The sequence below is a fragment of the Crocodylus porosus genome, unplaced genomic scaffold, assembly GCF_001723895.1.
Source record: "Crocodylus porosus isolate Cpor-Errol unplaced genomic scaffold, CroPor_comp1, whole genome shotgun sequence".
Classification (NCBI taxonomy): Eukaryota; Metazoa; Chordata; order Crocodylia; family Crocodylidae; genus Crocodylus; species Crocodylus porosus.
The window spans coordinates 5,972,981-5,986,728 of NW_017728937.1; the positions used below are offsets into that span (position 1 = coordinate 5,972,981).

General features: G+C 52.6%; 1 protein-coding gene and 1 long non-coding RNA gene across 2 annotated transcripts in view; one reads left to right on the forward strand and one right to left on the reverse strand.

Moving 5' to 3' along the window:
- Positions 1 to 2,608, forward strand: part of LOC109318227 — a 6,114-nt gene extending 3,506 nt beyond the window's left edge. The window contains exons 2-3 of the long non-coding RNA XR_002103207.1: positions 2,536 to 2,541; positions 2,598 to 2,608. This is a non-coding gene — a long non-coding RNA (uncharacterized LOC109318227). The remainder of the gene's footprint in view (positions 1 to 2,535; positions 2,542 to 2,597) is intronic.
- NDUFS8 (NADH:ubiquinone oxidoreductase core subunit S8) lies at positions 479 to 2,371 on the reverse strand. The gene is made up of 5 exons (XM_019547339.1): positions 2,266 to 2,371; positions 1,877 to 1,966; positions 1,431 to 1,603; positions 848 to 976; positions 479 to 669 (listed from the first exon to the last, which is right to left on the reverse strand). The coding sequence occupies exons 1-5, from the start codon at positions 2,354 to 2,356 to the stop codon at positions 538 to 540; spliced, it is 615 nt and encodes a 204-aa protein (XP_019402884.1). The 5' UTR covers positions 2,357 to 2,371; the 3' UTR covers positions 479 to 537.
- Positions 2,609 to 13,748: the final 11,140 nt, after the last annotated feature.

The following is a 13,748-nucleotide window of genomic DNA, read 5'->3' on the forward strand; positions in this document are numbered from 1 at the left end:
CCCCTCCATGCCCCCCTCCCCCCAATATACAAGAGTAAGACTTCATTTTATGCTATTGTGCAATCACTTCTATACACACTACAAACACAAATCAGGACAAAAATACATTTTGAAATCAAATTAATGAATGTTGTAGATGTTTGATTTTTAGAATATCGTTTTCTGGTTTTTCTTATTTTTCTGGTTCTGAGATGGTGTATTTCTGGGGGCAAGGGGAGGGCTTTCTGGTGGCAAAGGTCAGGAAGTCCTGCCCCCTAACCCCTATCACAAGATGGCAACCAGGGAGTGGGGAACCTGTCAAGGGGCAGGACTACTACCCATGTGGCCCTCGACAGCTTGCCTAAACTCAGTAAGCGACCCTCCACACAAAAAAAATGCCCCACCCCTACTGTAATTGGACTGAGCACACAGACCCACACCTTCCTAGTGCTGATCCCCATCCCCTCACCCCCATCACAAGCAAACTCAGGAAGCAGAATGATGGGTGTAGGCCCTTTATTGCAGGGGGTGGGAGGCAGGGTGCATGAGGGCAGTATGTCACCGGTACAGGTAATCTGCTTGGATGTTGGCAGCAATCTCAGCCTCCCACTTGTCCCCATTGTTGAGCAACTTCTCCTTGTTGTACAGCAGTTCCTCATGCGTCTCCGTGGAAAACTCAAAGTTAGGGCCCTGAAGAAATAAACATGAGGCAGTTTCCACCTGAGCTCCAGCTGCCAGCAAGGTGCCCAAAGACCCAGTCCCATGGAGAGGTGGACTCCACTCTCCAACCCAACACAGACCCAGACATGGGTTACAACCCCCTGGCTTCTCCAGGGCACCAGTCCAGCACACAGCCAGCTGCTCTCACCTCTACAATGGCATCCACTGGGCAGGCCTCCTGGCAGAAACCACAGTAGATACACTTGGTCATATCAATGTCATAGCGGGTGGTTCGCCGACTGCCATCAGCTCGTGCTTCCGCCTCAATTGTGATTGCCTAATGGTGGTGGAGGGAGAAACATGATCATTCCCTGGTGTATCACCACAAGGCTCTGCATCCAATCCTGAGGTGGCAGGTTGCCTGGGGCAACATCCTCCAAACACAGGAGCTCAACACCCACTGCTCCAGGCAAGGGGAGGGCCATGGCTGCAGTCCAGATAGGGTTAGGACCAAGCTGCGTCAGCAATAGCATGGCTGGCCTAGCTTTGTCCTGAAGGTTGGGGTGGGCAGGAGGGCAACGCAGCCCTGAGTTCTGGGCACAAGCTGAGGATGGGCCCCCAAAGGGAACTAAACCAAAGGCCCTGGGAAGGGTTCTCCAATGTATCCCACAGAGCTACCAGTCACACCAGAGAAGCCAATTTAGGAAGAGTTATGCCACAGACAGGACTGTAAGAGGGACCCAGGGGGCAGGGGAAGGGTGAGAACAAAGGTGTGACCCAGAAAGGCCCACCTGGGCTGGACATATGGCCTCACAGAGCTTGCAGGCAATGCACCTCTCTTCACCAGACGGGTAGCGACGAAGGGCATGCTCCCCACGGAAACGGGGGCTCAGGGGGCCCTTCTCAAAGGGGTAGTTGATGGTGGCAGGTTCCCTGAAGAGGTAGCTCAAGGTCACACCCAGGCCTAGAGAAGAGGGGAGAAAGCTACAGTTGCTCGGGGGTGAGAATGAAAGATGCCAAGCACAACCCAGACCCTCGCTCTACCAAACAAGGCTCTCCCCAACCATTTCACAAGAGCTGGGGCTTTCTGCCTGATGGTTCCTTCCCCCAGCAGGCCCACGCATCCTCCCTTGCCTTCAATGTCTATCCTGACACCCCCCAACCTTCATTCCAAGGCCCTGCCACCACAGCTGAGCGCCGCCCAGCGCCACATCAGAGCACACATCACACCGCTCACCTCGGATGAGCTCTGTCCACAGCAGCGTCTGGGCAGCTCTGTCAGTGATGGATTTCATGTCCATCGGGTCCTCCTTTAGGTTCACATACTCTGCAGGGACAGACAAGCAGTCACCACCCTGCAGGCAGGAGCGAGGCAAGGCGAGGGAACACTTCATCTTTGGGGGCAGCACCCCAAGTCAGTGCCTGGACGGGCTTCAAGCGTGTCCCAAGGACCCTCTGTGAGGTTCGGCAGCCTGCGGGGAAGACCGAGAGGGGGCTGCCTGCCCCAGGGAAGGAGCTCTGGGTACAGCGCCCAGCAGGACACCTGGCCGGGACTGCTCGAGTCGGCTCCAGGCGATCCCTGGAGGAGGGACGGGAGCGCCCGCCCATGGCTACAGCGGTACTCACTGTAGCTGGTTCTCGGAGCCGTGGTGCTGAGCGTCCGCGCCCGGATGAGGCCCGCTGGCAGCCCTGGGAAGCGGAGCAGAGGTGAGGGCATGCCCCGGGGCCAGCCCGCAGCAGCCGAGCGGCCTCAGCACCGCTCCGGGAACGTCGCCATGCTCCGCGGGGTCCTGCAGCGGAGCGGAGACGCGGTCACAGCCCGGGGAGGCGGGCACAGGCCCCCACAGCGCGTGCGCACCCCGGCCGCGCAGGCGCAGCACCGCGCGCCCCGTGAAGGTCCCGGTGACCGAGGCCGGGCTGGCGGGCGCGCTGGGGGAAGCGGGTGGGGCGGGGGGAAGCCGGCGCGGCGGCACGTGGGGACAGGGACGGGAACAGGGCCAGGGACGGGGAACGGACCGGCGCCAGGGGGGCCGCACAAGGACTCACCGCACAGCCCTAGGCTCCTACACTCCTGGAAGCCCCAGGCCCCGCGGGCCAATCAGCGCCCAGCACATCTCTCATTGGCTAGAGAACTGAATTGGGGCGAGGCGAGAGCCCTCATTCTGCAGCTTGAATTTGACGAAACCGACCTCGGTGGGGAGCTGATTGGCCGCCGGGGAGGCTCGGGGGCCGGTGCCACCCCGAGCAGCTAAAGGATTGGGCTAAGGAGGTGACACCCGGAGCGGCCGAGCGGATTGGTGGAAGTGGTTTGGGGCGGGGCTAATTCGGAGCACCAGCGCGGTGGGCACCGCTGCAGCGATTGGCGGGTTCTAGGGGACGTCCCCAATGCTGCCCGCAGCCCAGCGGAGGCGAAGGTCCTGCCAAGGTAGTGAGCTATATTATTCCTGGTCTGCGGGAAGAAAAAAAAGCATTTGCTGATCCGCAGGGCTGTGGGTTCCAGCTGTTGGTAAACTATAGCTGCTCTTCTGCACAACAGTGACAGAGTCTCCCAGTGCTCGCCCAAAAGCTTGCAAAGAGCTTTTTCCAACTACTTGGTCTAACAAAGGCTATCACATCTACCCAAAGAACCTCGTCTGCCCTTGGATGTTCTGGCATTCACAGTCCTGTCCCCTGCCGCGCATGTATTTAATCTCTCAGCATTGCCCAATTCAGTAGATGCTAGCCACAGCTATGCTGTAGTAACCATGTCAGGTTTAATGCATTCAAAAGAAAAAAAATGCAAATGATTGTTCTCAGACCTGGTCAGGACAGGGGGGGTGTTAGGGAGAGGGTGTGTTTCCCCATGCCCCAAATAACTGAAATAAATTTAACATTATTTCAAGCCAGGGAAGATTTAGGGTGGTTTATACTACTGAAGATTAGGAAGAGGGACCAGCTTGTCCTGGCCAGCATCAGAAGAGCTTCCATCCAAATATACCAGATTTTCATAAACCACTGGCTGAACAGCACATCAAAGAATGGAGGAGACTACCGGGGTGCAGAGGCAGCCACTGGAAAACTCCCGTGTCTAGAAATCTCATCAGCCACTTGAGTTTCCCCCAAATGAGTTCTCAAGCATCACCAACCAGGATGGGAAGCGCTGGGGGTTATTTGAACTAGCATTAACAGGATGCAGAAGCAAATCGACAGCAGAGCTCCCCATCACATGCAGGCTGGCCTAAACAGCACGATATGAATGGGAAGCAGCAAAGGTATGTCTACACCTTGTTCCCAGAGAGAACATAGCCAACCAAGTGTTCCCACGTGTGCACTCCAAACCAGTGGTGTAACTAGAAGGGGCAATTGGGGCAACCACCCCATCCCACCCCCCCACAACTTGGGGTGGGGTGCAAAAAAAAGTGGCTGCTGCTGGCAGCTGCACATGCTGGCAATTGGAAGTTGCCACTTCCATTTTGTCCCAGGCATGTCCCAACACTGCTGCTTCAAACCTGGAAATGAGGGGTTGAAGTCTCTGTGGATGTTCCCCCACAGCTGCTCCCAAGACCTCTGTTTCTAGCACTCTTGAGAGAAGCTATGTTTCTGAGCTGTAATGTAAGTGGAGATGGGCAGGGTGCCCACCCCTCGGCAGCAGTACAGACTCATTCCAGGAGGCCAAGTTTGGACCTCACCATGTGACTTTTTCACTTACTACTGCCTCAATTTTAATTTCAGCTGTCTAGGCCAGTGATGTCATGCTGTGAGTTTATAACAGTGGGACAGATTTGCAAGAGAGCGGCATATGCTGAAACACCTGCAATCCTCCTCCTTTTCTCCCTGCCCGTAATCAAGTCTACTGCAGGTCAAAATATGGCATCAGGTACTTGTTTTTGTCTTTCCAACTTAGAACCCAGTTTGGACTGCATGTGGCTGAGATGAAAAAGGGGGTCTACAGGGAAATGTTTCTTTCCTCAGCTGAAGCTAAAGCCGTCCCACTGAATGCAATTCCTACCACTGCAATAATTGCATCAGTCATCATCATTCAGGAAATCACTTGTTTTGCAATTTTACTCTGTAGAAATAACAAAAATGGTGACAGCCACTCCCCAGGCTCTGTCTCCACTGCCACTTTTACTCCATCCCCAAATATATCCTAGAAGCATGTACCCATCTGCCCACATGGCCCTTTTGGGGGCCTGTTCCAGCATCGTGATCTCCTCTGGATCCATTCCTATTTTTCCGTCCATTGGGCCCTCCTTTGCAGCCATCTGCCTCCCATCTAAACATCAGCCTTCCTAGCTCAGCGGATTACCATGAGGTACTGCAGGCTCTTTCCTCAGGGTGGTAGTGAGGCATGGTCAGGGTGGTCAGACCCCTCATGCTAGGGGCCAGGAGGCAGGGAAGGAGGATTGAACCTGCCATTGACAACTTTTACTTTGTGGCAAAGAGCCTTTAAATTTGTCCTTAAAAATGAGACAGCCACCTGCTCCATGCCCTCTGCCGGTCTCCTGGAGCTGCTGTCACGCAACTGATTCTTGTGCATTCACCCCAAGTTGTGCTGCTTGCTGCACTCACTCAGAAGTTGACTAGAGCGGCCCCTAGGACAACATGCTATCCATGTTTTGGGATTGAGGGAAAGAGCACTTCCACCCTGCAGTGAGGGAAGCCCATCCTGTCCCTACCCAGTCTAGCTCAGATGACCCCCCGTAGCAAGAAGCCTTTTTTGCCTCCCCCATCCCCGCAATGTGAAGCCCCTCCATATGGCAAAAGCCCCTTTTGCAGTATTTGCCCCCTTTTGGAGATGCTTTCTCTTTTCTACCTTTTCTTCCTTCCTCCCTCTTCTTTTTTTATATTATTATTATTCCAGAATATAGGGTGTACTTGTAATAAAAAATAAAGTTTGTAGATGCTTTTATGGGTATAGAATAGTATTCTGCATCAGTATGTCCCCCCTTCATTGTATTTGGTCTATTTGTTGTATGTACTGTGGCATTTCACGTTTTATATTCTATGCTTTTTAACTTCGTAACAAATGTACTTTAAGTTTAAAAGTAAGTTATACCATGTAACAACGTTAGCAAAGGCAGGAATCAAACAGTGGCTTCTCTGTATTGAGCAGGTCCCTGAATGAATCATGATTGATTGCATAACACAGTAGCTAGCCAAGATAACAAGTTAACAAGCAGCAATTAACACCTACCAAACCACACAGTACGGAGGAAAGGATCAATACAGAGCCAGAAACTCCCTGAAACTTCATTGTTAAAGGTACAGAAGCCCTGGTTTGAACTAATCAACGCCAAAGACTGACTCTTGGGACTGAATACCACCACCGCGCCCCCCACCCCCATCAGCCGCTCCCAGAGCCCTATTCATCACAGCAGTGAATTAATCAAACTTCATCAACAGACTCCCAACACTGCATGTACCTGCAAACATGAGCCCTGCGGCTGACAGCTGCCATCAAGGGAGATGTCCCACGAGGTTAACAACCCCTGGATTGGGTAAGCCCAAAAATTGGGGACTCACCGAAGTCTGGCAGAGAGGGATAAAAGGCATAGAAGAATGACCCTCAATAGTGCCCTCTTTGACCTGACCAGTACCCTACCTGCCCAGAAGGACCAGCCTTCTGAAGCAACATTGCACTGAAAGAAGCCTCAACTGGCCATCAGCGGTGGACTCCAGCACTTGGGGTATCTTGACACTGGTGCTTAGTATTCATAGCTAGCTTGTGTGTGTGTGTGTGTGTGTGTGTGTGTGTGTGGACATCATCCAAAGTTTATGATCTGACTTTTGCATCCGTCTAATAAACTGGAATTTTATGATGACCCTGTGAGTTGGTCCTTTGTAGCCAACACCCCAGCATACTCCCCACAGGACTCATGACTGAACAGAATGGAGGTGGGGTGGCTAGAAACAGCCTTTCTACACAGCTGACCAGAGACGCCAGACCACTGTAGCAGGAGTTAAACTCTCCAGTCTTCCTGCTCCCAGGGGGATATCAAAACTTCCCCACCCAGGTCCCATCCCTTCCTATGAGCTCCTGACCCTCTCACTCCCCGTGTTGATTACTACCCCATCTCTGTCTTCTCAGGCCAGTGGCAGGGGAGTTTCCCTGATTCTTGGAACTGCCTCCCCTTGGAGTCCTGCCAACATGGTTTGGCTGCTGGGAGCTGGCAGATGAGAAATGGGCCTTCTCAGGAATTATTTCCCTCACAACCAAATGCCTGCTCCTAGGAAACAACGAGCCCATGACTCCCAGAGAACTCTCCCAGACCAGCCCCTTACCAGCTGCTGCCAAACGGGGAGAGTGTCCTACCACTGGAAGACCAAGGGGGGCTACGCCGTTCTATCCTGTGAAACCTGTAGCCACAGGGGGCCCCACTACCAAGGGGCCACCTGCATCTGGCCACTTGCCACGCTCCCACCACACCACCGCTGGCTTCACATCTGGCTGCTTGCCACACACACACCCCCGCCACTGCTGCAACCACCACCTTCTTCACATCAGGGAGCCCCAGAGCTATTTCTTGCAAGGGGCCCCAAAAAATTGTTGGCCAGCCCTGCCAAGGGGAATGAAGGGCAGCTTGTGCCCCAACCTGCTCTTAGGGCATTCTTTGCCCCCCACACCCTGACCCCAGTTGGCCACTCCTTAGTCAGACAACCTTCCTGGTAGCTATATCCCCTGCTAGGTTCCCCTTGAGGTACTATTGGTTCTCCTGCCTCATGCCCCATGCTCTGCTCTGTATGTTTCACTTTCATAAACACTTCATTGGCCTCTCTTGGCTGGTCTCCCCCTCTGGCTCCTTCACCCTCCAGGCCTCAGCCCAGCTTGGCTGGCTGGAGGCTTGAACATAGATAAGACTCAGGAGCTAGAACAAGTGACTGCATCCAAAGTTCCCAAGCTACCTTACCCAAGACACCCCACTGTCCCTGGCAGGAAGCCAAGCAGAACCCGTCTCCCCCCTGCTGGCTGCAGGCTCGGGCAGGGCCAACTCCTTGGCCCTGTGCACATGCCCCAGAGGGAAGGGGAGACCCAGGCCCCCCAGATCTGTGTGAGAGTGTGGGCTGCCCACTGCAGGCTTGGGCTCCCGCCCTGCTGCCTTCCCCTGGGGCCTCCGCAGCCCCACATGTGTGACCAGAGCAGCAGGGAACAGTGGAGTTGTTCAGGGATCTCCTTGCTGCTGTGAGCTCTGTGCTGCCCTGGCCACACTTCTTTTGTGTACAGGGGCAGCAGGGAAAGTGGTGTGGGGTTGTGCTGCATACTTCAGTCCCACACACAGAGGACGCATCACCAGGGCAGGGAGGACACTTACCCTCCAGATCTGTGCGAAGGCAAGGGGCTGCGTATTGTGGGTTCCCACCCTGCTGCCCACCCCCAAGGCCTCTGCAGCCTGGCTTGTGTGACCCAGAGCTGCAAGACACCATGGGGCTGCGCAGGAAAGCTGCTCACTCCTGCGAGCTCTATTCCCACCCCTACCCTGCGCACAGATTTGGGGGGTGTGGTCTCTGCTGCCCCCCTGGAGTGCTTGGGGCAGCAGGGAGCCAGCCCCTCCTCTTCCCCTGAACAAGCCATCTGTTGCCCCATCCTGCTCATCTCTGGTGCCCTGAAGCTCCACATTGCAGCCCCAAGCCCCACACACTGCCTGGCTGGGCAGCAGCCCCATCCCCATCCATGCCCAACTCCCTCCCTCCCCCGCTCCGGGTTGCCCCCCCCCCAACTTACCTGCAGAAGCTGCTCTCCAGGCTGCCTGGGGCCACGTGCATGTACATGCACATTGTGCTCCCTGCCTGACCACCCTCCTCCCACTCCCTCCCAGCTCCTTGCTGCCTGGAACTCTGTCAGCCTGCAGGGAGTCACTGCAAAACAGCAAAATCCATAGGTTTCTCTGCTAAAATGAGAAATCCATGTTTTACTCTGGTAAGGGGGGAAAATCTGTGTTTTACTCCATTTTTCTGTGGGAAATGGAAAACCTGGATCCCTGATGATAATCCCTTACTACAGACCCTCCCTGTCCAGCAAACAGCTGTCAGCTTTTGGCACTGGATTTATGACCCAAATACATTATTCTGGGTGAACCCAGACACTCAAACCAGCCACTTCTTCCATTTGATAATAGGCAAATTGTATTGATACACAGTGACAGCAGATAAGAGTAATGCAGGCAAGGCAAACAAAATAACCTCCCTCAGATTCTATATCTATCAGTTCCAGGGTTCACAGAGGGAAAGTACGTCTGGCCTGTATGCAAGCTTCTCCCTGTGGTTCTTTCTTGAATGTCAGATGTCAGCAGCCTTGGAGGTTGAGGGTGGAGGCCCACTCTCCACAGTGGAGTGGCTGATGACTCTCTATTTCTGGGCACTATTGATTGGTCTCCCTATGGTCATCATACTGTCCACTATCACTTCTGTTAGAAGAGCTGGATTAACCCTTTAGTGGGCTGTAGGCAAACAAACCCATGGGCCCCGGGTTGGTTGAGATCCCTCCTCCCCACCCGGGTGCTGCCGCCTGCAGGGAGAGGAGTCAGAGCTGCCGCTAGGAAGCAGCCACCACAACAGGGAGACAGAAAGGCCAGTGAAGGGGAAGTGAAGGGAAGGGAGGCAGATGGGGTCATTTGCACTGCCACTGGAGAGGGAAGCATGGGGGCCCTTTACAGCCCATGTGTCTAGCATGCCTATGCGTTAATCCAGCCCTATCTGTTACCATATACCTTTGTTTCTCAAACATATTACATGCATACATCTTTATTTGGTCATTTACCAGTGTCTTAACTTGAGCATTCCCAGCCTCCTAATTTGGTCCATCCCCCAAAATTGGGGCTCTGCAGCTGGACACTGTGATCTGTTCCAAGGATGCAATCCTATCTTTTGTTATAAACACACTGTTCATGTTTTCAGTTTCCCCAGCCTGTTTTTCTGCTGGCTTTGTCACAAACAGGCTTTTAGACACCAATTAACCTTTGCCATTCCTCTGGACCACTGTTCTAATGCAATATCTACTCCACCTACAAGCCAATTCCTAAAGCAAGTCTCTAAATATAATTTTCTAGCCATCATCAACCCCTTGTCAGTGACTGGCCCAGGTACATCTGTGCCCACAACTCAGATAGTGTGGGTGTGTGCTGGCCTTGCTGGCCTTGGTTTAACTCCACCTGGACTCCCCATCCTGTGATGTAACAGAAAGGAGTTTCTGCTCCCAGGTTCATTTTGAAACTGTTTATTTAATTGGCTCAAAGAGATACCTTTGCCAAGCAGGCCTCACCCTGTCCTGCCTTTACATTTTAAAAAGGTGGTCACTCTAGTGGGTATCTGACACAAACCAGGCTCCTTAGGAGATGCTCACAGCTCCATGGTGCCCACCTGGCTTTACCAGTAATACCAGCCTTTGCTCAAGGCCTAGTCTGGCCTCAACCAGAGGGAGCACTATGCAGTAGCTTGCTTACAGCTACTTTCAAGGCACTTGCCCTACAGGGCTGCAGATGTCACTTGCTCTCCGCTGTGGGACTGTGTGGGCGCATCTACATGAGACACTACTGTGCAGTTGTTACTGCACAAAGTACTAAATAAATGTGCAGTAACTGAAGTTATCGTGCAGTAGTACCAGCAAATGTCTTTTAGGTGATGAAACTGCACTGTAGCATAATAATACCACACAGTAGCATATTAGCACTATCTGTGCTGTGATGCGCTACTGAACAGTATTTTTTGGCTACTGCACAGTCAGCGTCTCATGCAGGCGTGCCCTGTGAGCCCACTCCTGATCCAAGAGCAGCCTGTAGCCTCTCCCACTGATCAGGCAGCAAACAGCTCCACATGACAGAGTCAGGGCTGGCCTCCTAGCTCCTAGACTCACTCACATATTCTCTCCCCCAGCCACAAACACCCACACAGTCTCACCTGCCCTTTCCCAAGCCCTGTCATTAACATCCACTAATCTCCCGTATCCCACAGCCACTGTAAACACCTGCATCCCTGTCCCTATCATTTCCCCCATCCAACAACTATCCCACTCCCATCACCCCACAAGCAGTCATAAAAACCTCCATCACTTCTGGCACCCAGTCATAAAGACCCCAACCACCTTTCCCATCTCTGCAGTGCCCAGTCATAAGTATTTTCTATCTCATCCTATCTTTTTCCTGCCCGGTCACAATTACTCCCCTCACTCCCACCATCCATGCTTGGGCACAAGTACCCCAGTCACCTCTTCCATGGTCCCATCTGAAACCTCATGAAGACTACCATATTGTCACCAACCCCTGCACCTAGTTACAAATGTCTCCCATATCCCACCCATTCTCCTGTCCAGGCAGCAATACCTCCCCTGCCTCGCCAATCCCCCAGTCTGCCCAGTAACAAACACCTGCACTGCCTCAACCATCCTCTGCTCACCCAGTCACAACCCCCTAAACCAAAAAACAGACTTGGCCACAAAGGATTCAGGAGGGAACAGGAATATTTGTCACTGGGCAGAGGGTAATCGAGGAAATGACAGGGAGTGTCTGCAACTGTGGGAGATGGAGGTGACAAAAGGTGTTTGTGACTGGGTAGGAGTGCTGGGGGAGAAGACGGGGTGTTGGTGAATGTGCAGGGTCGGGCAGGCGGTGACTGGGGAAAGTATGAGGGAGGCTGGGGAAATTGCAGTGCTACCAATGTAGTAATTCTGTTGCTAGATCTAGCCAATTCAAAGGGACCCTAAGAGACAAAATATATGTACTAAGGATGTTATATCAGTCTTTTATGTAGAATACCTGGTACCATGCAAGACAGTTTAGACACCCACAAAGAACACAGGCAGCTTTTTAGGTCATGCAAATGGTACAAACCTTTGGTCAAATCCTATTGATTTCTATATTAAAGGTGCTGTGTAAAATCAACAAAACTACCTGTTAGTTTGACCTAGGACACTGTGCCTTCAGCCTGTGCCTCCCTGTTGGTTACAGCGTAATTCAATTCCCTTAGAAGCAGCTAATTCATCAAGCAGTTGCTTACGCCACTTACCTCTGTCCTATAAGCTAAGCAGACTCTGCTGCATGCTACAATCTTCCTTAGTCTGCAACATGCCCAGGAGCAGAGAAAGGGCTTTACTGCACTCAAAGCTCCCCTGCACACATAGTTCCTACTGCATTAGCACTTAAGCTCCCCTGTAGTGGAAGAACCTTCCCTTCTGCTGATAGAGCTGCTTCACCTGGCAGGACCAGAGGACAGCTTTTGTTACAGTTCAACAGGTGGCAGCTGAGCTGGCAGGACCCAAAGCACTCGCAGCCCCTTCCCTGCTTGCCAAATAAGCCTGATGCATGCAACTTAAATGATAATTTTCTAGCCATATTTCTAATGCCTGTAGAATGTCTCCATAGTGACACCCAGCAACTGGTTCCTATTCCAGGATTAAGTAATGCTGGGAAGGGAAGTGTAGACTTGCTGAACAGGGCACAGGAGAGGCAATGAGGGAGTTAGATATGGGCAGAGGGGGATGGAAGAGGCAACAGAACTGGTATGCATGGCAAGTGGCCAGAAGGGAGGAAATAGTGACATCTGCATTGTCTGAAAATGGTGTAAGGCAATGGGGTATTTATGAGCAACGGGGCATAGTGTAGCACAGGGACTTTTTAAACTGGGCAGGGGATAGATGGACTTGATATGAGGCAGTGTGATAACGGGGTCTTTGTGACTAGGCAGTGAGGAATGGCTGAGGCAACGAGCATGTTTATGCCCAACGTCCAAAATCCCGATCTCCCAGCCCTGCTTCGCCATCATGGGGGGGGCTAGGAGATCCTTATCTCCCAGTGCCAGCAACCTGGTCCTGGGGCTGGTGCTGGGAGACCTTTATCTCTCAACCGGCTCCACAGTCACAGGGCTGGTATCTCCTAGTGCTGGCCCTGAGACTGGAGCTGGTGCTGGGAGCTCCCTGCTGGTAGCGGCCGGGGAGTCTGCTCTCCAGCCCCTACCCTACAATCCCAAAGCAGAGGCTAGGAAGTGTCCCACTCAGGGGCAGGTGCGAGCCCCATGCCCCAGTCAGGCAATCAAGGCACAGGGCTTGGGAAGAGCTGCAGGGGTAAGGCAGGTCCCAGCCTGCTGCCCCATCTGCTGGTGGCACCGCGAGTAGTGAGCCACCCCAGCTGCGGGCTCACTACTCACTGACCCACCAGCAGATTGGGGCAGAGGGCTGGAAGCTGCCCATCCCCTTTAGCCTTTTTTCCAAGCCCCTTGCCCCAGTCAGGGAGCCGGGACCAGGAGCTCCCTGCTACTGGGGTAGGGGGACATTGTCCATGCTCCAGTAGCAGGCAGCCCCCTGGGGACAGGGTGCAATGTCCCAGCCTCAGCTACTACAGCCCTCTCCTGGCCCAGTGCTCCCTGCCAGTCTAGAGCTCCCCCTGGTGGCAACAGGGTCCCATTGCAGGGCCCCAGGAGGTGGGAGCAGCAAATCTGTTTCAGCTTCCCTGTACATGTAGATGCCTGCCTGGAAGTATTTACTTGCAAGTACAGGCAGTTCTCAACTTACAGCGTTTTGAGTTACAAGTTTCGCACCTACAACATTTATAAATTGACACCCTGTTTCAGTGTTATGACATGTTTCAGCTCTACAACGCTTGAACCAACGCAACACCATGCCGGCGAACAAGTTCGCTGCGTCAACCATCTCCCTGGAGAACATCTGTCCAAACTTCCTTGGACACTTTCTTTAAGAAAGCAGACAAGGCTCTAGAAAAACCTGCAGCCAAGACTCCTGAGAAGACTCCAGCCAAGAACCCTTCAAAAAGTCCAACCAAGAGCCCTTCAAAAAATCTAGCAAAGTCACCTCAAAGAAGTCCTTTCAAATCAATAAGATTTCTATTTACAATATAAATACATTAATGTAGCTATATTAATCATCTATAATTGATTAAGTACAAAATTCTGGGGTATTTTTAATGAAAATAGGGTATCGGGCTTTGGTTCAGGAACCAATGTTCCATTTAGAACATAGTTTTTTATGAGAAAATTGGTTCCGAGCTACAACGTTTTGACTTAAGACACAATTTTCAGGAACCAAATGTGTTGTAAGTTCAAGGACTGCCTGTACTTTACTTGTGAGTAAACTGCTCCCAAATCTAATGCATGCGTAGACACATCCAGTGTGAGCCATACAAATG